This window comes from Delphinapterus leucas, chromosome 12 (assembly GCF_059928025.1).
Source record: "Delphinapterus leucas isolate spDelLeu-1000000601 "Yukka" chromosome 12, BTC_Dleu_Yukka2, whole genome shotgun sequence".
In the NCBI taxonomy this organism is placed as follows: Eukaryota; Metazoa; Chordata; class Mammalia; order Artiodactyla; family Monodontidae; genus Delphinapterus; species Delphinapterus leucas.
Genome location: NC_143140.1, coordinates 60,203,345 through 60,229,842, shown reverse-complemented (window position 1 = coordinate 60,229,842; position 26,498 = coordinate 60,203,345). Strand labels below are relative to the sequence as shown.

At 42.3% G+C, this 26,498-nt stretch overlaps 2 protein-coding genes across 3 annotated transcripts in view; one reads left to right on the top strand and one right to left on the bottom strand.

The window, feature by feature from the left end:
- The first annotated feature begins 316 nt into the window (after positions 1–316).
- HDDC2 (HD domain containing 2) lies at positions 317–18,133 on the top strand. The gene is made up of 6 exons (XM_022555905.2): positions 317–463; positions 1,704–1,825; positions 3,673–3,775; positions 10,239–10,307; positions 14,180–14,318; positions 17,790–18,133. Exons 1-6 carry the CDS (start codon positions 392–394, stop codon positions 17,885–17,887), a joined length of 603 nt encoding a protein of 200 aa, XP_022411613.1. The 5' UTR covers positions 317–391; the 3' UTR covers positions 17,888–18,133.
- TPD52L1 (TPD52 like 1) overlaps positions 12,983–26,498 on the bottom strand; it is a 107,879-nt gene continuing 94,363 nt past the window's right edge. Inside the window, exon 6 of one of the 2 annotated variants that reach the window (XM_089921979.1) lies at positions 12,983–23,835. In XM_089921979.1, the coding sequence (XP_089778105.1) occupies positions 23,707–23,835 (129 nt within the window). In that variant the 3' untranslated portion in view covers positions 12,983–23,706. Of the gene's footprint in view, positions 23,879–26,498 lie in introns of both variants that reach the window. The other variant, XM_030760303.2, reaches the window with a different exon arrangement.

Sequence of the window (26,498 nt, the reverse complement as noted above, 5' to 3'; positions counted from 1 at the left end):
TGCATTATGGCATAACCTTCCTCCACCTCCTCGGCACCCCAACCCCTCTGTCCCTCCCCAAGGAACTGCAATCCCTTTAAAAGTTTGATGGAGTTCAGTTGAGCGGAGTTTAGCAAACAAGTAATGCATACCTAGATGCTCCAAGTACAGTGCCTCTGCCTTGGATGGTGCAATGCCCAACTGCAGCCACTACGGCCAGGAAGGTGGAAGACTGGACAGAACAGTCGGAGAAAACCAGGGTGAGGAAATGGAGAAGGAGTAAGGAGAGGAGGAGAGGGAAGGAGGGGTAGGGAGGAAGAATGGGAGGAGCTTCAGTGGGAGGGGCTTCGGGGGGAGGAGCTTCGAGCGGCGGTCGCGCTGCTGGCTCAGACCTGTCGGAATCGGTGGCCGCATGGCTGCGCCCATCTCGGGCCGCGGGGCCCGGGACCTGCTGCAGTTCCTGCGGCTGGTGGGGCAGCTCAAGGTGAGCGGGCGCCGGGAGGGCCGCCTGGGGCCGGGGTCGCGGCTGCGCGGAGAGAGGCCGGGGCCGGCCGTGGGGCGACGAGGCTCCTGCTACCCACCTGGCCCGAGGCCAGCCCCCTTCCTCAGTTCTCCCGGCCTCTTGGGGTCGACCGAGGAAACCCCTCCGGATGGATGCGGTCGTGCGTCCGGACCGTGGTCGGAGGAAGCAAGTGGCGGAGACTGCGTGGCCGGGCTGCTGGGGCCGACCCCAGGCCGGGAGGAGTCCGAGACGCGCTGTTTCCTGTGTCGGCCTGGCGCTCCGATGGGGCCGGCCCAGGCGGCCTTTCGAGAGGTTTCTGGAGGGTGATGTTTCCGGCGCGGTGATGTGCTGGTCCCTCTGCCCGTGTCTGCCCCGAGTACTTTTGGGGCTCACGACCCCACAACCGGCCAAGTGGGAAGATCAGAACCCATTGGTCCTGCAGGGTTTAAGTGGAGTGCTTAAAATCTGTCTCACAATTACTTATAGAAATAACAAGACTTTTTTTTTTTTTTTTTTTTAACGGAGGATTTTATGTAGCACACACTGGAGTTACATCCCAGGGGTCCTCCTCCTGCCGGTCCACCCCTGGCCACACGTTTTGCAGAATTTCTCCAAGTTCAAAGCAGATTATCTCTTTCATGCCATTGTTTCTACAGTTCATAAAATTCTTTAGAAATGTGAACTCCCGAGTCTCACAGGATCACATCATGATCTGAGTAAAAGGAAGAGTCATGACTGGTGGGTAGCATGAAGCAGTTAGAAATGCCTTATCCTTTCTGCTTCAGAATTTGGAAGTCTGTCGCTTGTTCACGACGCTTTCACCACAGTGTTTTTTACTTGTGTCTAATGAGTTGTTTGAAGTAAAATTTACCAACTCTTATAGTTAGGAAAGATAAGATACTTTACAGTTTTGTTCTTATGTTTTAAGGACTTGTATATGATCTGTACATCAGTAAATCGGTAACACGGAGTAACTTGACTTTTGGACTTATGTATTGTATACTTGTGAATTATTCCTCCCTCCCTCTCTCTTTCTCATTCTCTGCCCTCACTGGTTTATTTGATTCCAGAAGTTGATCATTTAGGTCAGTTAAGTGTTTTTTAATATGTACTGAAACCGTGACCCAGCTTCTGTGCCCTGTTCCCTGGACTTCTCTTGAAGAGCACCGTAGATTGTTAAAATACTTATTTTTATCAATTGTTTTCTGTTCATTTTTATCAGAGAGTCCCACGTACTGGCTGGGTATACAGAAATGTCCAGAAGCCAGAGAGCGTATCAGATCACATGTATAGGATGGCAATTATGGCTCTGGTGACCAAAGATGAACATCTTAACAAAGACCGGTAAGCTGTGAACTTTGGTGCCAGTTAGGGTCTGTGGGTATGCATGACTCTTCATGACTGAGGCCTGTGTCAAATTCTTGTAGCTTAGTGTATATGTCAAGAAAAATTACTTGAGGCAAACCATACAGATTCAGGATGTGGGAAGGGGCACTATATGCTGATCACTTCAGTTGTTGTAAACTGTACTCTGGGTTTTCTCCTGGCAAGTGAAAGAGCCTGCCTTGGTCTCAAGGAAACTTAAGTGTGATGTGAGGGTTTCCAGGGCCTTGAAAGTAAAGTGTCTTTTGTCTAAAATTGTATCCATACACTGTGTGTACCTTCATTTCACCCCTTTTCTGAATAGTAGCACTTATTTGTGAAGTGACGTTTTGAAATTGTATGTGCAGCAAAGAGCTGAGAAAGATATCCTCTCTCCCTTCAGTCAACCAACAAGTGTTTAAAATGCTTTTTGAGGGACTTCCCTGGTGGTCCAGTGGGTAAGACTCCACGCCCAATGCAAGGGCCCTGAGTTTGATCCCTGGGTGGGGAACTAGATCCGTCATGAATGCCGCAACTAAGACTTGGCTCAGCCAAAATAAATAAATAAAATAAAAAATAAAATGCTTTTTGAGCGCAGGACAAACTTTCCTAGCAATACAGTATAAGATAGTAAATAAAACCCAGATGAATTACACAGGCCCAGAGTGGCTTCCATACAGAGCACAAAATAAATTAAGTTAGAAAATTTAACCGAAGAGATCACCTGTTCTTGGGCGGTCTTAATGGAGGATACAGAATCGGAGTTGACCTCTAAGGTGCTGATTAGGTGGAGAAGTAGAAGACAGCACATAAAGAGAAGGGCAGAGAAACCAAATCTCTGATGGTAGGAAAGTAAAGGTATATTTTGGAATTGATAAGTAAATCAGATTGATTGAAACAAAGGTCCATTAGGGAGTCTCCGGAGGCCTGTTACTCTGTAGATGGTGTAGAATTTAGGAGATTTTTGGCAGATAGTACGAGATGAGCACGGTGTCAAATGGAGAGGCTCGTAAGGACAGTCTGAGATTTGAACTAGATGAGAGAGCAACTGCAGGCAGGGACACCTGTGAGGAGGCTGTGAGGCCTTCTGCCTTGGTGATGGTGGGAACATAAAACAGACTGGCCCTCTGGGGCATTTATCTCATGAACTGCCTTTATTATTTTGATGGTGATTATCCTAATCATTATCACTAATAATTACAATCATTTGTTGAATAATCAACATGTTTCAGGAACATAAATTATCAAATTTAGTTTTCATACCAAAGTTAGGAAGTATTATTACCCCTTTTTACGGATGTTAAAAATGAAGGCTGCAAAACTCAGCATTTAAAGAAATTAAGTACCTTGGCAAAGGTCACACAGCTATTAGATGTTGATTGCTGGATGCAAACTCAGATCTGTCCAACTCTACCCATTTCTCTAGAAAGGGCATCATTTTGACATCTGACTAGTACATTGGGGAAATGATAGTTTTTGAATTTTGTATCAGTAAGTAAATGCTCTAACTAGATCACCTCCTGGCTTTTTAATCTAAAGTTAGCAACCTTTTAAAGTGACATTTGAGAAACCAGCTATTTTTTTTTTAATTCATGCTAACAATTTCCCCTGTATTCTCATGTATTGTGCTGAATATTAACTAGCAGTTTTGACTCAGAACTGTTGCAGGCTGGCAGAATATAATTACTTTAGGAAATACTGCATTAAAATAAAATACTCTGTGAGGCTGGAGAAAGAAAACTATATTATGTAACTTCAAAGTAGTATAGAGAAGGAATCTGTAGTGAATATAATTCTGTGTAATTATTCACCATTTCTTGCCTGGCCAGATGTGTACGCCTAGCCCTGGTTCATGATATGGCAGAATGCATCGTTGGGGACATAGCACCAGCAGATAACATCCCCAAAGAAGAAAAACATAGACGAGAAGAGGTCAGTGTTGACTGTTGACTCCACAAAAGACCCCCAGAAAAACCCACTGAGGAAACAAAGCTAAGTTTATTAGACCTATTGCAGTAAGGGAGAGTACCTCCTTGACGGAGTTTTAGTAGTGTCTCAGAAAGGAGGGTGAAGGGAGGGTATTTATAGAGTTTTAGGGCCTGGGCTGGAGGATGTTTGGATGCATCTTACAAGAGGAGCTACTATCTTACAAGATGGGATTGCATAGAGTTTAGGACATAATAACTTTGGGGTGGTAGGGCTGGTGAGCCAAGGTCTTAACAAGCGTCTTGAAGGGTAAGCTGTTAGTGCTTACTCTATTTTGGGTGGTTTACAATCTTACCTTCCAGAAGTAAGGATTTCTTGGAATAAGCAGTGAATTGCTTAGGCTTATTCTAAGCCTTGTTTAACACAGAGACAGGGCATTTTGTTGGTTTCAGTTCTCATGGAGGGGCATAGAGGGCACCTGAACACAGAGTACAGATAGTACGGCTTTCAGTAGGACAATGGAAATAGCTGGAACTTGAAGGAATTCTCCATGCTAGTTTAAGCTCTTTGGAGAGAAGTTCTATAAAGCCCAAGAATAATCATTATTATAATTAGTATTTAGTAAATTTTAAATTAGTCCTTTGATTTAGTGGTTAAAAGTAAAGAAAAAATTTTGTATTAGTAAAAAATGAATAACATCAATAAAACATTGTCTGCTGATTTGGACTCTAAACCAGAGTCCAGGGACAAAGAGGAAGACATATTTGAAACAGAGACTGGAAAATCCAGGAACGTTTTTTTTTAAAATGCTGAATGGCTGGTTCCCAATTCAGGGATTATTGCAAGCTGCTTTTGTTGTAGGCCAGAGAGATTGATCCTAAATATCTAAGTCAACAGATCCTTCATCAAGGTGGTTTAACAGGGAAGGTGGGCTTAAATAGCTGTTCTCGGAGCTGGCGGAGGCTAGAGCTCAGTAGCCAACAGCATTTTTGCCCCTCTAGAGGCAAGAAGATCTATAAGGAATCTCAGTTTAGGAGTTCCAACACACCCTAAATTATGGTAGTAAGGGGAATAGTGTAAGGAATGTGTTCTTAGTGTAAATACAGGTCCAGAACACATGAGCATCATGACAGTCTGTGAAAAGGGAGGAGCTAAGGAAATGTTTCCCTGTAGGAGTCTAGACTGTCCTGAATAAAGAACTCCTAGGTTGACTGGCAGGATTAACACAAAAAGAAAACAATTAGCTCATTTGTTGCTGAGTTGCGGAGAGGAGTTAGCCCCAAACCAGAGGATGTTGGGTATTGACATATGACATAGAGAAAAAGGAGGAGGAAAAGACTCCTCAATTATATAGCACATTTCAGGATGTACAATAGTTTCATTCAAGGGTAAATGTATACCTTGTGGAGGAGAAATCACATACTGAAGTACCAGAGGGTGATCAGAGACCCTTAAAGTGACACAAAGGAAGAAGAGAGTGTTCCCGTATAGGCACACAAGGAATGTGAGGTTCATTCCACAGAGGAGCGAGTCAGAACCTTCTGAAGAAAAAACATTCAGTAGGAAGGATCTCCAACCACTGGAGACAGAGAAAACCCACCTCTGTCCTGACAGAAGCTGAGTCCTGGCTAGTGACACCCCCCGGAGCGGGGCATAGAGGGGACTTGACACTCAGTGCTGCTTCTTCCTGGACGCCGTATGCAAGCAATGATGAAAAGCCTGCCCAGCCTCATTAAACCTCCTGGCTGCTGCCCACTCCATCTGATTTACAGGAGAATAAATATCATCAGAAGGGACAGGGGAAACATCTTAAAGAACCCCAAGTTCTTGGACAGGAAACCAAAGGCTTGGGGAGCGCTGATACTCCATTGCCTCTTCCTCTGCTAGTTAGGATTTGGGACAGAGAAAAAGATCTGGGAGGTGAACAGTTCTTTATGCAGATGGTGTTCATGAATAAGATGTGGATGTCTGAGCCATAACTTAAGATAATTAAATGAGGGTTTCTTGGCTCCTTGAGGTGGAATGCACATACTGAAAACCAGGAAGTATCATTTGCCCAGAGGCTAGCCAACGGCATCAGAAAGGCTTTAAACCAAAGTAGGAATGGGAGGAAAAATACTTGATAAAATTGGAAGGCTGATTGTCTTGGAGGAGAGTAGGTATTAAGATGAAAGGGAGAATGAAGGTGTAGAAGAGAAAATTCAGGGGGGCCAAAAGTAATACTTGTAGTCTGACTCCTCTCCTAAACAGGATAAAATAAACTTCATATTATAACCCTAGTTGGTAAATGATGCCTGGTAGGGATCATTAAGAAGTAGTGGGATGAAGCTTGACTCTGGAATATAGCAATAGCAGGTTATATTCCTTTGCAAAGGGAAAACTTATTAAAACAGAAGGCAGAGTTATGATATATATGTACCTGAGAGTTAAAGTTGCTGAAGAACTAGAGGTTAAAAGGGGAAGAACAAAACTTTATTATGGGAGTAAACATGGCAAGATGGAGAAAGTGAAAAATACAGTGAACATTTTACAGAGTGCTTTTCCTGTGCCAGATAATGAGCACTTTATATATATATTAACTATTTAATCCTCACAGCAATCCTTTCAGGTAGGTACCACTATTAACCCCATTTTACAGATGAGAAACCTGAAGGACAAAGAAGTAACTTGCACAGGGTTCCACAGCTAGTAAATGGCAAGCAGGGTTTCAAACCCCATCTGTATCTACAGTTTGTCATTAGCTGTTGCACTCTTCAGCCTCACCAAAGATGTGTGAGTAATGAATACTGCTCTCTGGGTGCTTGTCACAAAACTGACAGACATTTGCTGAAAGCTTCACTCAGCTCAGAACTGTAGGCAGATTCTTGACATGCTTTGCTAACAGGAAGAAGCTAGGGAGATTATCACTCTAAATCTGTGTGAACAAGACAAAACTCAGTTTAGAAGTGGGAGTGGCAGGGCTCACCATCAGGCAGGGAAAGTCTGACATCTTCAGCCATTTGTCCTGGACTTTAATGAAGTCGATTTCAGTGGCTCATTTGAAAAGGTAGGCATGATTCTGTGGCATATGAGGCCAAACAAGGAATAACAACTAAGAGGTCTCAAAATGCAATTCTGATTGTATAATAACAAATGATATCAATGAGTTTAGGTCCAGAAAATCATTGCTTAATTTCAGGAAGAGAGCAAAAACGTATTTGTTTGCTATGTATTGTTTTTTAAAAGACATGGTGATTTTAGTCACCAGGAAGCTTATTAATAAGTCAATAATCATATGTGATTTCCAAAAAGCCAACTCAGCCTTGGGCTGCATTTATAGAAATAGAGCATTTGGCACGATGGAAGCTTTGGTTCCATTGTGTTTCGGGGTCAGACCACATATCAATCACCGTATTCAGTGCTGGGTGCATCGCTCTGAAGGAAATAAAGTAATCCCTTGTCACAGCAGGACTTTTATGTTTATATGCTAAAAGTTTAGATTTTGATATGTTTCTGTACCTATATGTTATTCAGTTCATTCTTTTCAAACAAAAGCAATGGGCAAACTTATGTTTCTAGAATGGTGTAGAGAAAAGCGATCTCTTTATAAAGACACTATTAATTTTTGAAAGTGCAAAGTATTTTCTCAAATATTTTGCTGAGATTTATGAAAAAGAAACAAGGGAGAACGCAGGTGCAAAATACTCTAAATTTCATACCACTAAGCCTGCTGTAATGGTACAAACCATTCAAGATGGTGATGTTAGTTACAAGAGCAGATTGTTGACACTGGCCAATATGGTTTGCTCTGGAAGTGGTTGTATTCTATAACATTTTTTTCTCCCGGTAATAAATAATTATATATACAAATATTCATTTTTATTTTTATTGCTTTTTCCCATCTCACCATTTGATTTTATGTGAGACCTTTGCCACTTTTATATACCCACTTTGCCAAAAGTGGTTCTTACAACCATGTTCTTTTCAAAGAGCCTAAGCTCGAGTTAGAAGAACTGGCCCAGATTAAGAGGCATAGGATGAGGATAGTGAAGGAACTGGAAGCCTTTGAGAGTAGATTGCAGACCTCATGCCCCCAAAGTGTGATATTTTAGAATTTTGGAGCAACATAGAAATGAAGGAAGAGATGGGAATGAGAGGGGCTCCTGGGACTTGGAGACTAGAAATACATACTGAACACCCTCCATGCTCTCACTCTCTCATCTCTGCTTTTCTGTGGATTTTGGCTCTCCAGGCTCTACTCGGGGCTTCTGTCTCCCAGCCTGTGCTGGACAACTCATGCAGATGGTCCCTGAGTGGCTGGTTTGAGTTACATGGCCATCCCTTGGACCAATCACTGGTCACAGAGATTCTGGCCCAGCCGGGCCACTGCTCACCTGTTTGACATTGTGTTTTTATGAGGGAGGAAGGCAGAAGAGCTGGGGCTATAGGCATGGTGGAAGGACTACAGGGACAATTTTCAGCTTGATGTAAGAAAGTACTTTCTACCAATGCTGCCTAAAGCCCATTTGGGTAACCTCTTGAGGTGCTAGGTTCCCACCACTGGACATGTTTATGGAGGGAGACTAAGAAGTGCCCAGTGATGCTGCTGGATGGTTTGGCTCATTACCCTTTAACATCTCTTTTCAGTCTGTGAGTCTGTGAGCCTACAAAATGCTGCTTGTAGTTTCCTTTATGTTAATAACAATATCTGCCCATTTGTGTAGTGCTTTACATTTTGCAATAAAAACATTTTAACAGTAAAAAATGAACATAATGGTATACAAAAAATTTCTTTGAGATTTGTAATTCACTGATACTTTCCTGTTCTCCCCACACTCAGGTTTGTTTTGAACTCTAGTATGCTTATGGTTGAAATTCATGTGGGCATCTTGCAATTCATCCACAAGATGTAAAATCCATAAAACTCTTAGAGGAAAACATAGGCAGAACACTCTATGAAATAAATCACAGCAAGATCCTTTTTGACCCACCTCCTAGAGTAATGGAAATAAAAACAAAAATAAGCAAATGGGACCTAATGAAACTTAAAAGCTTTTGCACAGCAAAGGAAACCATAAACAAGAAAAATATACAACCCTCAGAATGGGAGAAAATATTTACAAACAAAGCAACAGACAAAGGATTAATCTCCAAAGTATACAAGCAGCTCATGCAGCTCAATATCAAAAAAAAAACACAATCCAAAAATGGGTAGAAGACCTAAATAGACATTTCTCCAAAGAAGATATACAGATTGCCAACAAACACATGAAAGGATGCTCAACATCACTAATGATTAGAGAAATGCAAATCAAAACCACAATGAGGTATCACCTCACACTGGTCAGAATGACCATCATCACAAAATCTACAAACAATAAATGCTGGAGAGGGTGTGGAGAAAAGGGAACCCTCTTGCACTGTTGATGGGAATGTAAATTGATACAGCCACTATGGAGAACAGTATGGAGATTCCTTAAAAAACTAAAAACAGAACTACCATATGACCCAGCAATCCCACTACTGGGCATATACCCTGAGAAAACCATAATTCAAAATGAGTCATGTATCACAATGTTCACTGCAGCACTATTTACAATAGCCAGGACATGGAAGCAACCTAAGTGTCCATCGACAGATGAATGGATAAAGAAGATGTGGTACATATATACAATGGAATATTACTCAGCCATAAAAAGAAACGAATTTGAGTTATTTGTAGTAAGGTGGATGGACCTAGAGTCTGTCATACAGAGTAAAGTAAGTCAGAAAGAGAAAAACAAATACCATATGGTAACACATATACATGGAATCTAAAAAACAAAAAAGGTTCTGACGAACTTAGGAGCAGAACAGGAATAAAGATGCAGATGTAGAGAATGGACTCGAGGACACGGGGAGGGGGAAGGGTAAGCTGGGACGAAGTGAGAGTGGCATGGACGTATATACACTATCAAATGTAAAATAGATAGCTAGTGGGAAGCAGCCGCATAGCACAGGGAGATCAGCTCGGTGCTTTATGACCACCTAGAGGAGTGGGATAGGGAGAGTGGGAGGGAGACGCAAGAGGGAGGAGATATGGGGATATATGTATATGTATATGTATAGCTGATTCACTTTGTTATACAGCAGAAACTAACACAACATTGTAAAGCAATTGTACTCCAATAAAGATGTTAAAAAAAAAAAAAAGATGGAAGCTCCTTGGCCTTGCTTCTGATATTTCTGTAATCATTTCACACCCTCCTCATTGTCCTTATTTGTGTCTGGTGTGCTGTAGGCCACAAAATAAGTGCTCGTGAATAAATACATATGAACAAATACATTTATTTAATGTACACAACTGCCCTCCTTGTAAGCCTAAATATTGTCCAATATTCTGCTGCCCCTTTGGGAGTTATTTGTAAGAGTTTGAGTCCATTATTTGGCATTTGTAGATGAGTTGTTAAATAAATGTGAATATGATTAAAGTAATGATTTGATATTTCAGGAAGCTATGAAGCAGCTAACCCAGCTTCTCCCAGAGGGTCTCAGAAAAGAGCTCTATGAACTTTGGGAAGTAAGTATATCTGATGGGTCGCTTTTTATTGTAACTGAATTTATATGGCTCATCAGTGTTTTATTTGACTTAGACTATCTCAATAAGCTGTCTCCAACTTGTTGCTTTTTTGGTCGTGTCAGTTTCTCACCTCCCAGCTGCTGCAGGAACTTCTCAGGACTAACAGTAATTTTTCTTCCCATTTCCCTTGTCACCATAAAGCCTGGTACGGATACTGACTCACAGCCCCTGGATTTCCTGATGCATGGCTCTCATCCTCCACCCTGTCAACCTCACACCCCCCCACCCCCGTCTCTGGTCCTTGAAAGGAATGTAGGCTTTGGGGTAGTTCAGAACTGGGTTCCCACCTCACTCACCACTTCCTGGCTCAGTGACCTTGGACTCCTTCCCCTCCCTGAGTCAGTTGTCCATCTCTGAAACCATTAAGGGGTGTTAGGGCTGAGTGAGGTCAAGGCCAGGTGCTGCCATGGAGCCCAGCGCAGAACGTGGGCTCTGTGGGTGTTCAGTCCCTCCCTGGTGCTGTTTTCCAGCAGTGAAGGGAAAACGACAAACAAACCCTGCCTACTGCAGTTTCTCACTCCCCTCCAGCCCCACTGACCCTCCCTTGCTTGAGCCTCTAGCCCCTCCCCTTACGCTTGGGTAGCCCTGCCTCTCACTCTCGCTTTTCACGTTTCCTTCAAAGCCCTGCTCCCTCCTCCTGTCTTCTGAACCTGACCTTCCACCTTTTCTTTCACCCCCTAAAACTCATATGTACCTCCAAATAAGACCTTATTTGGAACTAGGATTCTTACAGAGGTAATCAAGTTAAAATGAGGTCATTTGGGTGGGGCGCTTTTCCAATATGACTGGTGTCCTTATAAAAAGGGGAGTTTGGATGTAGAGACACACATATTGGAAGAATACCATGTGAGCATGAAGAAGGCCATCTGTAAGCCAAGGACAGAGGCCTGGAGCAGTTCCTTCCCTCACAGCCCTCAGAAGGAACCAACCCTGCAAATACCTTGATTTCCAATTCCCAGCCTCCAGAACTGGGAGATAATAAATTTCTGTTGCTTAAGCCACCCGGTTTGTGGTACTTTTTACAGCAGCCTTAGAAAACTAATTCTCTCTTTCTTCCTCTTTCCCTGATTCTGTGCAGTGGCTACTTTATTATATTCTTCATTATTTTTTAATTATCTCTGTATTCTCTCTGTTTGGCTCTTTACTGTATCTGTTAGAGTTTTGTACAGTTATAGCTGAAAGAAAGCCTGTTTCCAACTCCCTTATTTTATAGATAAGAAGACTGGAGACTAAAGAGTTTTGCCTTCCCCAAGGTCTCTTAGCCAGCTGGTGACAAAGCAAGGCCACAAGCCTGCCTCCTAACTCAGCATTTTCTTTATGTCATTACGCTGTATGTTAATTAATTGAACAAGCATTTATAGTTCTTATGTATTCATGATACTATGTCAGTTACTTACTATTAATTGTAAGAGACCCTGGGTTTCCAGGGGCTGCTGTAACAAATTACCACGAACTCGGATGGCTTAAAACAACAATGTATTGTCTCACAGTTTTGGAGGCCAGAAGTCCAAATCAAGGTGCTGGCAGGGCCATGCTCCCTGAAGGCTCTGGGAGAGGATCCTTCCTTGCCTCTCCCTAGCTTCTGGTGAATGCGTCTTCCAGCTTTGACATCCTTGCCTTCTGAATACGTTGTTCGAGTCTCTGCCTCCTTAGTCAGGTGATGTTCTTCCTGTGTCTGTATCTGTGCCCAGATTTCCCTCCTGTAAGGATGTCGGTCATGGGAACTAATCCATTATGACTTTATCTTAATTTGATTACATCTGCAAAGACTCTATTTCCAAATAAGGTTACATTCGTGCGTTACAGGTAGACATGATTTTGTGGGAATGCTATTCAACAGAGAACAGACTCTCATATTAACTTACACATGTTTTAGATTCATGTACATTGGCTTCAATACCAGATTTCCAAAGTTCAAATTACTGGCTCCTCTGTTTACTAGCTATTTGATCTTGGGCAACTTACTGAACCTCTCTGTGTCTCAATTTCCTCATCTATAAAATGGTACTAATAGTAGTATACCTATTTTACAGGGTTGCGTGGCAATCAAATGAATATATGTAAAGCAGTTAGAATATTGCCTGACACATAGTACACTCTGTTTTTCTGTCTCCAGTCCATATGTTCTGATTTTGATTTAAGAAAATAGGGTCATTCTGTACCCAGGGAACTGAGTACTAGTTACATAGAAAATGGCAGTTGATCGATTTCTGAAACGTTAATCACTGCTATTCACAACTGTAAATAGCTATCAGCCCACAGGGTCACATCTAGTTAAAGCAATTAGATATCCTCGATTATAATTTATCTTTTACCATAGAAGTGTGAAGTCAAATTTTAGTAAGTCAAGGGAAAACATTTTCATTTTTTTCCTCGAAGTATCACAGAAAGATATCCGCCCTACCACCTGCATTTTGCTTTAAAGAAATAACCCTTGGAATCCCGAGGCAAAGCAAGAGGTGCTCCCTGCCATATGCTGAATGCCTGGCACACTCACCTGCCCTTGGATTGTTTCCCAACATACAGCTGAAGATACTGTTGGGTTAACAAGTACCCCTTAAAAAAGCCTCTCTCTGTTCTATCCTTTGAAGTACAAGTGCAGTATTTTGGTGGGGAGTTTGATATACAGCAACATGAGGGTCCTGGGTCCCAGAGGGAGAGTCACGAGGAGGTGGGAAAGTGGAACACATAAAAGACAAACTTTATATATGTCAGTACTTCATGTAGTGCCAATCTTTCCCCAAGGGAGAGGGAGGTAACCTTTGATCTTCCTCTCCTTTCCTCTCTTTCTCTTTCCTTCGGTCCTCCATGTTGAGAACCTGGAACTTGTATCTCTTTCCTGCTTGAAATCCTCATCCTTCTGTTGTTCTGAAAACCCCAATCAGAGCTGCATCTAATAAAAACCAAGAAATCTTCAGTGATTCACATCACATCACCCTGCTGAGAAAGCATGACAGGTTCATTATCTGAACACATCTAGGGTGGAATTACAAATGAGAACTTGGCAGGGAAATCAGTTGGGAATACTTTGGTCTTAATAGAAGAATGGTTCTATATAGTATTAATTGGGACTGGTGGTTTTGTGACATGTGTCATGCAGTATGAAGCAGACTGCCTCTTATTTCTGGTCTGCACTGAGGAGGGAGGGAACAAAGGGAAGAGGAAAGGTAAAAAAGCCACACCCCGTCCGCTACCTTCACCGCCTCCCTGCCACCAACACATGCACATACCCATGGCATGAAGAGTTCTCAGACCCTGGCTGTATCCTCAAGAGTCATAACCCGGAGGGACTTGATTAACTCCTCCCTATTTGGAAAGCAGGGACAGAGATTTTCATTGTAGAGTGGTAACCGAAATTAAATGAGAAAGCTAGAAATTCACTTCAAAAGGAAAAGGAAACGCGACATTAAATGGAGAGGGAAATAATTTGAGAAGCATAAGATGAAATATTAGCTTGAAGTTGAAAAGACCTGCTCTACTCAGGTGGATTAAAGAATAATGATCTTGAAGATAAATTACTAAACAGGAAGGAAAATGCTTGGAAGTGTCCATGTGAACACATGAGGCCTCGCAGGCATCGGGTGGAATAGATGGAGCTGTGAGCACCGCCTTCCCACATACAGCGCCGCTGTTAAGCTGTGGAATTGCAGGTGACTAGTCTCTGTGATGGGTTTGTATGCAGTGGAGAAATGTGGCCAGTGCAGAATGTGCTTTTAGCTGTGACTCTGATTTCAGGTACCAGAATGAGAATTTTCCTGGAATAACCTATCATGCAGCCCTAATCATGTGGCTTTAATTGTCCCTTTACTTAGGAATATGAGACCCAATCTAGTGCAGAAGCTAAATTTGTGAAGGAGCTGGACCAATGTGAAATGATTCTTCAGGCATCTGAATATGAAGACCTTGAGAACAAACCTGGGAGACTGCAGGACTTCTACAATTCCACCGCAGGTGCGCAATGCTGCTTTCAATAAGCATCACTTTAGTTCGGCTTAATTTACTCCTAGTGTATAAAATGTTAGTCATAACATTATATTATATGTCCACTGTTGTTACCCTCCTCTGACACTTTCGTATGGAGCATCTAAGAAGCAAATGGTGGGGTTTATGGTATGAGGTGACCTAGTGCACAAGAGCATTGCCGCCCTGGAGTCTGAGCACCAGGTTCACATCACACATACTAGCTGTGTGCTTCCAGGCAGTCTCCTGACCTCTCTGAAAAATGGAAATCATAATACCCTACTTAAGACATAGGCTGGTTTTGAGATTCAAGAGAGGTAATGTATGTCAAATGCATTATAATATGTAAGTGCTTTATAGATGTCAGGTCATGTTAAGGTGGAGGTAGAAATAGAGACTTAAAAAGAGAAAACTCCAAACAGCTGAAGTCACCGTCGTCATTATAGCTCTTCAGAGCACAGGCCTAAAGTCAAACTGCATGGGTTTGAATCCTGGTTCTGCCACATACAATTTACGTAACTTCCAGTAAATTAATACTTAACCTAGCTCTGGGCCTTTGTTTCCTTATTTTTAACTTGAGGATAATTACAAAATCTACTTTATAGGGTTATTTGAGGATATATGTGAAGTGCTTAGAAAATGGCTGGCAATAAGCCTTAGCTATCTTCTTTTTTTTTTTTTTTTTTTTTTTTTGCGGTACGCGGGCCTCTCACTGTTGTGGCCTCTCCCGTTGCGGAGCACAGGCTCCGGACGCACAGGCTCAGCGGCCATGGCTCACGGGCCCAGCCGCTCCGTGGCATGTGGGATCTTCCCGGACCGGGGCACGAACCTGCGTCCCCTGCGTTGGCAGGCAGACTCCCAACCACTGCGCCACCAGGGAAGCCTGCTATCTTCATTTTGATTCAGCTTCTAGAGTGAGGCACCAGGTGCACCGACCGCTGGTGTTCATGTTGCTCCCTGGAGTAGAACTCCATCTCTCTTCCCTGGGAGTTCTTCAGGCTCAGCTCAGCCTCCATCTCCCCTGAGAATACTGTTAGCGATGATTTTGGGGGGACCTCTCTGGACCCTTTTGTGACCTCATCAAGTAGAGGAAAGTCCCAGCTCCAAAATATGCTCCAAACTATGATTTGCATTGTAATGAAGTTGATGTGATTTTCCTTCTCTCTTTTCCAGCCCCACTACCTCTGCCCTAGACAAGGCCCTCATTATTTCCGTATTGAACTGTTGTTATAACCACCTAATTTAATCTGCTAGGCTCATGAGTTCATCCTGCATGTCTCAGTGCTTTCCTCCTCTGTAGATATAGGTATCATCACCTCTTTGTTTTTTAAACGTTTGTGGCTTTCCTCTTCCTTAAAAATAAAATCTTGACAATTTTTAAGTCATCTGAACAGCTCTGCAGGCTAAGGCCACTCAGCTGTCTGGTTTCCTCTCCTAATCTTCCCTGTCACAGCTGAGCATTCCCTTCTTTTTGCTCAATCTGCCCTTGGCCTGCAGCTTGCCTTAGTGTTGTCACAGTCTGACTTGCATTCTCTGTAATGATGTTCCTCATTGGGTTTCTTTCCAAAACCCCACTTGCGCACCCCACCCTATCATAAGCTGTTTGAGGGCTGAGACCAACCAGCTTTGTCTTATCTGTCCTTGATATAGGTGATGCTCAAAATGTTTGACTTTGGTTCAGTGGAATAATGTTGTAAACCAGGTGTCAACCAACTATAGCCCGTGGGCCAAACTGGCTGCTGCTTGTTTCTATCAATAAAGCTTTACTGAAACAGCCACGCTCTTTCTTTCTCTGTTGTCTATACTGTTTTCATGCTACAGCAGCAGAGCTGAGTACTTGGCAGCAAAGACCAAATAGTTCACAAAACCTAAAATATTTACTGTCTGACTCTTTACACGAAAAAAGGTTTGACCAATGATTGGGTTACTAGATAGCATATTTCCCCAATAAGGTAATAAAATATGTCATGTTTATGTTGTTCTTTGCATTTTAATACTATTATCTTCTATTTTGGTACATTCACAATGAAAAACAGAAAATGAAACATGAGAATACTAGTACAGTCAAAAACTATGGGAGCTGGAAGGTCATCTGGTTTAAACTCCACATTTTATTGCGGAAGAAACTTGAGCCTGGAAAGAGGGTGATGTGCGCACAGCTGATGAGATTAAAATTCACTGCACTTTCCACTGTGGTGCACTATTTCTAGTAAAAAATTAGTAAACTTAAACAGTGTAAATGATGTAAGAAATGGTTTCTTCCTATTTCTTGCCCTGGTTTGGACCAGGGTAGTAATGGTAGAAAAAGTAAGAAGTCAGATTCTGGATATATTTTGAGTATAGAGTCGACAGGATTTGTGTATGGGGTGTTTATAAGAGGAGTCTGAGGATTTTGGCCTTTCCACTAGACAGGAAAGATGGGGGGAAGAATAGGTTTGGAGGAAGAAAATCTGGGGTCCCAGAAGCCAAGGGAAGAAAGTGTTTCAAGAGGGCAGGAGTAGCCGTCGGATTTAGCAACATGGAGCTGATCGGTGTCCTTGGTAAAAGCAGTTTTGGTGGAATGACGTTAAGTCTGACAGCACGACTTTTACACCGTGGGGCAGAGGATGGCCTGGAAGCAACGAGGAGTGTGGAGGACAAGCCCTGGCCTGGTGGTAGGAGCTGCATGAGACGGAAGACAGCCACGGGTGGAGGGGCTGCAGAGAAAGCTGTATCCTCAGGACGAGTAGGTGTCAGTTAGGGCAAGAAAGTGAAGGGGACGTTCAGAGAAGAGATTGAGCATAGCGAATCAATGGAATAGAGTTAACTGTGGAATGAAGAGCAAGCAACAAAAGGCACTGGCAAGAGAAGACAGGGAAGAAGGGACGGTGGGTTTAACCACCCCCCGCCCACCGCGTGCTAGCCACCACCCACCTAAGATAGCTCGGAGCTTGGCTGCTGCCCAGGGCAGAAACCCAGAGGGGCCAAGGAGCCAGGAAGACAGCACAGACTAGCTGGTTTCATTGTAGATGTTTGCACTCTTGTTTGCATCCTGGGACAGCCCAGACCCCCTGGTCTTCCTATCAGTCTTTTTATATGTAGGTGCATTGTTCCCCACAACTAATTGCAGATTCAGAATGGACAGCAATTGTTCTCAGTTCTCTGGACTCCATCCTCCCTGAGTTTCCCTGGAGTTCCTGGTAGGGGTACTCAGAGGCTGCCTGGTGAGGTTTTCCCCAGGTCTGCCTGAGCTGTAGTTCTTTGCCTGATTCTCATCCTTACGCTTGATAGCATCTGGGGTGACTAGCGTAAGCTCCGAGTGGTTGCCTTTGGCCTCTCTCCAGGACCTGGAATCTTACTCTGCGTTGGAGTCAAGTATGGGTCAGATCACAGAATCGGGCTCCTGACAAGCCCTAGGATCCAGCTGGAGAAACTGATGTATTCACTTGTCATTATCTTTTTCCCTATCTTCTTGCATTGCAGGAAAATTCAGTCACCCTGAGATAGCCCAGCTTGTTTCTGAACTTGAGGCAGAAAGAAATGCTAACATAGCTGCCGCCGCCAGTGAACCACACTCGTGAGATGCACTCCTGTAACAAACATTTTATTTTTCTGTTTCATGGTATTGTGTTTTGCCACTGTTGGTCTGTTGATTCCCCAGATGTGAGTCTATTTTCAATTGCCTGGACTCCAGCAAGAAACGTGATAAAATTTGGACAGTAAAAGAAGCGACAGAACAGGGTGTGGTTCTGAAAATGCCATGGATGAAGACTTGGAGGGTGGGGGGCTTTTTATGAACTGAATAAATAAATTTTTAAAACCTTAAACTTCGGAATATTTATTACTGATTTTAAGTCATCTTATTCTGAGTTAATAACCTACCTCCCTGAAGGCCAGATTCGTTGAACAATAGAAAATTTAATTATGATTGCTTTTAAGAAGATTCTTCAGCTGGCTTAGTGATAAGGATCCAGGAAAGACAAAAGTATCATAATGCATTCTCCCATCAGATGAAATGTTGCTTTATTCAGATTCTGCAGCCAGATTTTTAATTCACTATGATCTGCTTTAGGCCCCTGATCGTAGACTTGTAAACCTGGTAACTGGTTCTGCCCCCGCCCCCGTCAATCCTTTCTGTCATTTGGGGATATAAATCTGGGCATGTGATCTCAAATGGCATTTCTCCTCCTCTGTTTTCCCCTGGCTGATTTATATTCTTCAGACCTTGATTATAAGATATTTATCACCAGATGAGAAATATATGAGTTATTACTGGGTCACGGGACCTTATGGAGCGAACACATCAGACCCGACTTCTTCCCCTCATTTCCCTAGCATAGGGTGAGTAATCTGCCCGCTTGCCTTTACATGTTGCACAGCCACTGAATGGTGAGGAAGGGAAGGCTATCCATGCAAACCTGCTCAGTAGTTTGGTGGGAGCATGATGCCTGTCCCTTTAATTCAAATGTCAGTTTCCATTTGAAGAAGGCCTAAAAAGGCTGGCATGGTGAGACTCCTAGGCACCGTTTCTTTGGAAACTTTGCAGTATCCATGGATACCCAATCTGCCGGAAGCAAGGTGCATGATCTCTTTAGGAGCAACACAAACGTGTACATAGAGCTGATCTGCATTGAAAAGAGCAGTGCTGCTCTGCACCGAAATGCTGTTGCATCACAGCAACAGTATGTAAAAAGCAGTAAATAGTTGAAAGTCAGCAAAGTCTGGTTATTCATTGGAGATACGGTTTAGAAGAAAACAACTATATCTATCAGTGTTTTGGAGTTTTTTCTCCTGGCATGAAAACATGCACACAAAATAACCCTTGATAAAGTTCAAATATTTGTAACCAGAAGATTTTCTGTGGCCCTGGAGTTTTATTTGGGTTGTTTGCCTGTTGTAATTTTCATAAATCCACACAGAGACTCTCGAAGTCTTTACTGGGTCAGACTTAATACTGGTCACAATCATTATCTCAGTTTTCCATTTACCTACCAAATGAGGGTTCACACTTAGTCCTAAACCTTCCTTATTGGGCTGATATATTTAAAAACAGAAAATGTAATGGTGTTATAAATAAAATATCCTTTAATAAGGACAAAATGAAGATCAGTAAAAGAAGATAGCTATTGCATTCACCAGCCGATGTCTACAAATAGTTAAGCATTATCAATCTAATGTTTTTTTCTTCTTAGATACCTGTGCTACTTGTCTGGAATTGGTCTTCTGAATAACAAACCCTAGAACTATGTTGCCGAGTAAATAATTATTCTTGGGTTGAACTGTTGGTTCGCAGACCGGCTCCCCTACGCGGAGGGCAAGGAGAGACTGCAGAAGAGGCAGCCACTCCAGCTTAGTAGGTGGCCAGTTCATAAGCAAGGCAACTTACATATGCAGCTTGTCTGGGGCGGCCTCAAGACAAGATCTCTGCACTCGCCTGTCAGAATCTTGAATTTATATAGAAGCTTTAACTGGCTTCAGTCAGTCATGTGTACCGTCCAGATGGTCTCAACCATTACCGTCACAAGGCAGCTTCCTGAAACAGCTCCTAGTGTGGGAATGGTAGGTGGAACACACATTACACGCACAGGGATGGGGGTGAGTAGCCTCCGATTGCCTGGGCCCAGCTCTCTGGTCAGCTGGTGGTCACATCCTCCTGATGACCTCCAACATGAACTCAACAAAAACAATTCCTTGTTACCTCTTGGTAATGAGGAAGAGACTACCCCGCACTCAAAAAGAGGAGCAGCTGGAAGGGTTGGTCTGCAGGGGGCACCTCAGGCTAGTTCTCCCTGCCTGGTCCCTGGGGCTGATCCCGGTCGGGTGGAGGTGGGGGTGGTTCTATCTCCAAAACAGTTCCTTGTTTTCCCATTGTCTGTGGGCTACCATTTCCCTAGCTCTTACGTAATTCTCAATGCCCTTATATTTGACAAATACTAATTCTAACAGAATGGCCAACCTGTTCGTCTTAAAATCTTGTATGCTCTAGGATAAATGACTAACGGAGTGCCTTGGGAAGAGCATCCTCTGTACCCAGCATTTTTATTTAAGTAACTTGCCAGTCTTTATAGACAAAGTGAGATTGGGGATGATTTCTATGGGAGACTTAGGATTATGTTATTTGTGGTTTGCCTTGATATATATACTCTTTATGGTAGAAACTGAAAGTCAAGTAGAAATGTAGAATAAAGAATTTTACCATTCTTAAATAAAGATTATCAAAAATAACCGTAAGACTTTGCCAAATATAGTTTGAAATTATATTTGAACGCCAGGTTTGAAGAAGTTGCTTTACATGTCATATTTAAATCACTTTTTAACCTTATCACCACCTTCCTTTATTGTACCCATCCACACTCCAATTTAATAAAAAGGGAGAGGAGAGGCTTGGGGTTAAAGTTCACAACCTTATGCACCATTTTATAGTGAAGTTCAACAACTTTCAAGCTGATGGGTAATTTTGGAACAATGCACTGTGGCAGAAGAGCCGCTTAGATTCCCAGAGTTCTCTTCACGTTGACCACTGTGAGTGGCATGGCTTATCAGGACAGTTTGTTCTGTTGTCTATGGTTCAAGAGCAGATTTATAAGAAAATGTGTAATTTAGGGAAAGATACAGATTGCTTTGCTGACATGACCTACCAATAGTCATAGTCTATGAGATTTGAGTTTAAGATAAATTTGCAGTGTAAATTTCTGAATATTTTCCATCAAAGCAACAGGATTTTAAAAGTAATGAATGGTTAAATTACAGAATGGCTTACTTAAAAACAGTTTATTTTGTAATCACAATTCACATTGGAGTTTTCAATTATTGAGATGCATTTTTGGTATCATACATGTTGTGGCATTTCGTATACTTGGCTGGCCTGACCTGAAGTCGTTTTGATTTGTTAGCAAAAGGCTATGTCCATTGCGTGCAAATACTGTTCAGTACTTGTGGAACACTTTAAACTACTGCATGTGAACTAAGCCCAGCTGGACAAAATAGGGCAACTCAGCGGCCAGTCAAGTTGGGACATACTTGCCTGTGCAAAGTCAGGGAGACACGAGCAGCTCCTGAGTGAGTAAGCAGTGAGAAGATGAGACCTACCAACCAAAAACTGATTTAATTATTCTACTCACACATCTCATGACAAAATGAAAAAAGAGATGTCATGGCCATTATATCGCTCCCAGATGAGAGGGAATAATTTTAATTAAAAACAAACTTTTCAATTAATAGAGGTGATGTGAATATAGTTTTTAAAAAACTGATGAAATTAGAATTTTTGAAGAATGGTTTAAAATAAACAGCTAGGGACTTTCCTGGTGGTCTAGTGGTTAAGACTCCATGCTCCCAATGCAGGGGACCTGGGTTCAATCCCTGGTCAGGGAACTAGATTCTGCATGCTGCAACTAAGACCTGGTGCAGCCAAAAGAATTAAAATAAATAAATAAAATAAACAGATAAAATATATTTTATTTTATTTTATTTTAGCTTTGAGGCATTAACACTAATTTTCTTGATTATTTTTCTACCGAATTTTAATACTGTGTTTTCAGATTGTAGGGTTGAGACTATTGTGTGCAGAAATGGGTTGGTGAATGAAAATACGTTTATAGCAACATAACTGCATTTTCTAATACAATGCAGGGTGCTGAATGCAATCAAAACAATGGCAGTGAGTTTACAAAAGGTGACCAGGCAACTGCAGATTGGTCACAGAGAGACCGAGGACACGCTGTAGCAGGGGGTGAGCAACACAGTCACAAGCCAGTTTGGCTTCAACCAGCAGGCTGGAAGGATAAATTAGGGAGAATGCCAAACGCTCCTACTGGCAGGGCTCCTTTGTCCACTCTGCTTCAAGTTTATAGCCCCACACCTATTGCTCCTGAGATTTCAGGCCTCAGAGATTATGTGGCCCTGAACCAGTTCGATTTTCAGTTAGGTGTATGGATTGTCCTGCTGCATTAACTTCAATGGAAGTTTTTAGGTTGGTCTTACTTCACTATTTACATATATCCACTTCTATTTAATAATAAGTTAAAAAATGAACAATGGGGCTTCCCTGGTGGCGCAGTGGTTGAGAGTCCGCCTGCCGATGCAGGGGACGCGGGTTCGTGCCCCGGTCTGGGAAGATCCCACATGCCGCGGAGCGGCTGGGCCCGTGAGCCACGGCCGCTGAGCCTGCGCGTCCGGAGCCTGTGCTCCACAACGGGAGAGGCCACAACAGTGAGAGGCCCGCGCAACGCAAAAAAAACCAAACCAAACCAAAACAAAAAACAATGAACATACTATCTCTCTATATTATGTATATTATATGTATTATATATTATTTATATATAATATATAGTTATATATATTGCTTATTTAAATTGTGAATTTTTAGTTGGTAGGTCTATTCTACACTCTACAGTGTACATTTAAAAAACGTAGCTATAGGATGCTACTAACAACAAATGCTACCTTCTACCTAATAACAAATGTATGTTCCCATTTAGAAGAAAAAAGAAGCATATGATGTGGAAGGTAAACAGTACTGCGGAAATCTGATTGTACTGATTGATGCTTTTTTCATTCTTGTGAGCAATTTGCAAACTGGAAACCGTTGCAGAGCCCTGCTTCTCCCATTTTCTAGCAATTCCCTTTTCAGCTATCTCTTGCCTACTTAACTCAGTAGTTACCAAGTTAACTACTACTCTAGGTAGATTAGAGAGAATTTTATAATTGTAGATTGTTTCAGCATCCTAAGGTAGTTGAGGTTATAATTACTTACATATCCTCTCTCATATTTTCCAAATTAGCAGAAGTCGATTTAAAATAGCATCTGCAGAATTATACCTACCACCTTTCAAGGTCATCAGCAGAACTGAAACGTAAAGAAATTAAGAATTCAAAGTCGTCATTAAAATCAATTATTTTAATTGCTTAAATAAACATAAGGAATTAAAGTAGGCGAGGGAGATTGGAAGCAGTTTGATGAAATTCTCAGTGTCATCCCATTCACTGCTAGAGACGGTCAGAAAGAGCCCCATCCTGTGGACAGAACTGAAAGGCGGCACTGAGCCTTCAAAGACATGCACTTCGTACAGGAGTCCAAGCAAAAATCAAAGCAAATAATTAATAGCTACATGTTTGGAAAATATGTTGAATTACACAAAAAACAAGGGTCGTGACCAACTGTGTACCTGCTGCAGCCGACATTTTAAAAGATGACAATCTATGAATACTAAAGTGTGATGGTCACGTGGTCCATCATCAACACAAATTCAAGTGGAAATCATTTAATTAAACTTTCAGGAGAAGCCATTTGAAGAACAAGGTCAAGGCCTGGGTCTTCCAGTGGGATTCTGGTCTTCATATCCGGATGCGCGCGGGCAGAGCAGGGTCCCTGGAGGCGGCTGCGGGCGCGGGCGGGGCCCTAGCACTGCAGCTCCTCCTCCTCGGCCCGCCGGGGGCCGCCGGCCGAGCTCTGCGCGCTGGCTTGGGCCGTGGAGCTCAGCACCTCCTCGAAGCTGCCTCCGCCGTGGTTCGTCCCGCCTACTTTCGTCTGAAACGGGTTGAGACGCGCACATGCAGTTATTTCGTTATTTCTGTAATTTTAAAAATAAGATCGATTGCTTTCAAGTTCACAAATATACTTGTCTTCTTGAAAGGGGATGCAAAGGATGTAGAGAAGTTAGTTTCCTTTAGCAGGGGGCTAGGATATCATTCATATTTGGGTTCTGCGACTGGACTCGAAACTTTAATTTGTACAGATTTGGCGACTCTCTCTTTGTCTCTTCTACATCTAAAATTCTCAGTCCCTTCAGGGGCATATGCAGATCTGTGGATTTGCACCATCTACTCACTCACCCAGAGAACCGATTTAATCAAATGCAATGGGATATTAGATAAATTCCCCCAATTTCACAAATGTGTGAATGCCTTTTAGTGACTCCAGCTTGAGTTTTCCATTTGGGATTTAGCAAGGCAATCTGGATTTCCGAAAAATGTCTCTTGAAAAGCAGAGTGGCTCAATGGAACATGATTTCTGGTTTCTAATACTTTGAGGGTTGGAGATGAATCATGGCTTAAGCACTGCTCCTCTCATATCTTTCCTGGCAGTTGTCTTTATAGGAGGAATATACCTTAAAATGCAAAGTTATGATGCTTTACGAAGCTCTCTGTGTACTTGTTATTGGCTAATAAGAATATAGTCAGGGGCTTCCCTGGTGGCGCAGTGGTTGAGAATCTGCCTGCCAATGCAGGGGACTCGGGTTCGAGCCCTGGTCTGGGAAGATCCCACATACCGCGGAGCAACTGGGCCCGTGAGCTGCAATTACTGAGCCTGCGCGTCTGGAGCCTGTGCTCCGCAGAGAACAAGAGAGGCAGCGATAGTGAGAGGCCCGCGCACCGCAATGAAGAGTGGCCCCTGCTTGCCACAACTAGAGAAAGCCCTCGCACAGAAACGAAGACCCAACACAGCCATAAATAAATAAATAAATATTTTTAAAAATTAAAAAAAAAAAAGAATATAGTCAGGAAGAAATCAATTTATAATAAAGAAATATGGTTAAGTATTTTGAAAAATTCCTTATTATAAGGTCTCTCAAAAGAATATTTAATGGTCCAAAATGCTTAATGCAAGTCTTGTTAATGGCCACATCGGCCTTCCTTTAACCATTAACAATATGGAAAAATACTTTGAGGAAAAGAAAGGTATAGAAGATGTTGCTCTTCCCAAAATGCTGTCTACACCTCACTGTCACTTATGATCACTCACAAGGACATAAACCACACTGGGAAATGTACCTGCCAATTGCCTGGCCTGCCCTTTTAAAACCTTAACCAGGATTTAAAAGCAGTTCAGTCATCGCAAATCACACACGAACTTTTCTCCCATTGTCACTAAAATCCCCCTGCCTCCGTAAATTCAGTTACTAAGTTGAATTTTTCCACTCTGCTTGGGATTGGAAAACTCATTCTGGAAAGTGACAGATTATAAATATTTTAGGCTTAGGAACCACATCGTCTCTGTCACAAATACTCAAATCAGCCATTGTAGAAAGCAGCCAAGATAATACATAAGTGAATGAGCATGTCTGTGTTCCATACAGGCTGTATGAATGGACACTGAAATGTGAATTTCGTGTAATTTAATTTTCAAATCACAAAATATTGTTCTTCCTTTGATTTTTTTTAACCATTAAAAAAAAAGTGAAAACCATTCTTAGCATACAGACGGCTCAAAAATAGGCAACCAGCTGAATCTGGCCCATAAACCTTAGTTTGCAGACCTCAGGGACAGAGCACTGATTCCTCCTCCACTCTGTGTTACCTTAGCACTGGAAAGAAGCAGGGGGTTGGTTTCAACTATCTGATTGTTCACTATGGTTATTTCTTTTCCGAGAGAGGCAAGGTTAATTCAATGTAATTAACTCTACTAATAGTTCCCGTCTTCCGTCTTCCTCTTTAGTCGCATTCTCTTTAGCAACAGAAGTCACACACAGTGTTGAAATCAGGTGAATACCAATTACTGATGTTTTCTTCTGGGCTTTGTTTTGTTCTTCTCTTCTAGTTCTTGATTTCTCAAATCAAAATAGAAAAATAAAGAGGGAGGAAACCGCTTGGAAATAAAGCAGTTTGGCCAAGAAAGGAGTGGACTAAAGGGGTTTCCTAACCATGCGGGTTTTAACTACACACTACAATACTTTAGCCAAGGACCTCCTTAAGCAGAGATGTGAACAATAAGCTTCTCCCGGACCCTTCCCTTCAAAATGGTTTTTCATCCAAGAAGTTGTCACTGTGTCCCCAACACTATAACTGCTCTTTGCAAAAAAATTTTATTTGAATTACTGAACTGGGCTTCCTGATCTTTCTTAATAAAAGTATCCGGTTGAAAGGACACAAAGAAACAGTAAGTATATCTTACCTTTTTTTATGGTTTTAATTCAGGCCATACAATGTGCTCACCAAAAAGTAGGGGCACTAAAAATATGTTCTGCTTGACATGGGTGCAGAACGGTCAGAGGGGATGTAGTTGCTCATGAGTCACTGGAACATAGTAGAACATTCCAAATATGGTTTCATAGGAGCTGATTCTGGGTCTGTTTTCTGTTTGCTTGTTTTAGATGAAATAGAAATTGTGCTTATTGAGTGTACAGGTGACACCAGCCAAGATGTCAAGTAATACATTGATGTATTACAAGGATGTAGGCAGAAAGGACTAAA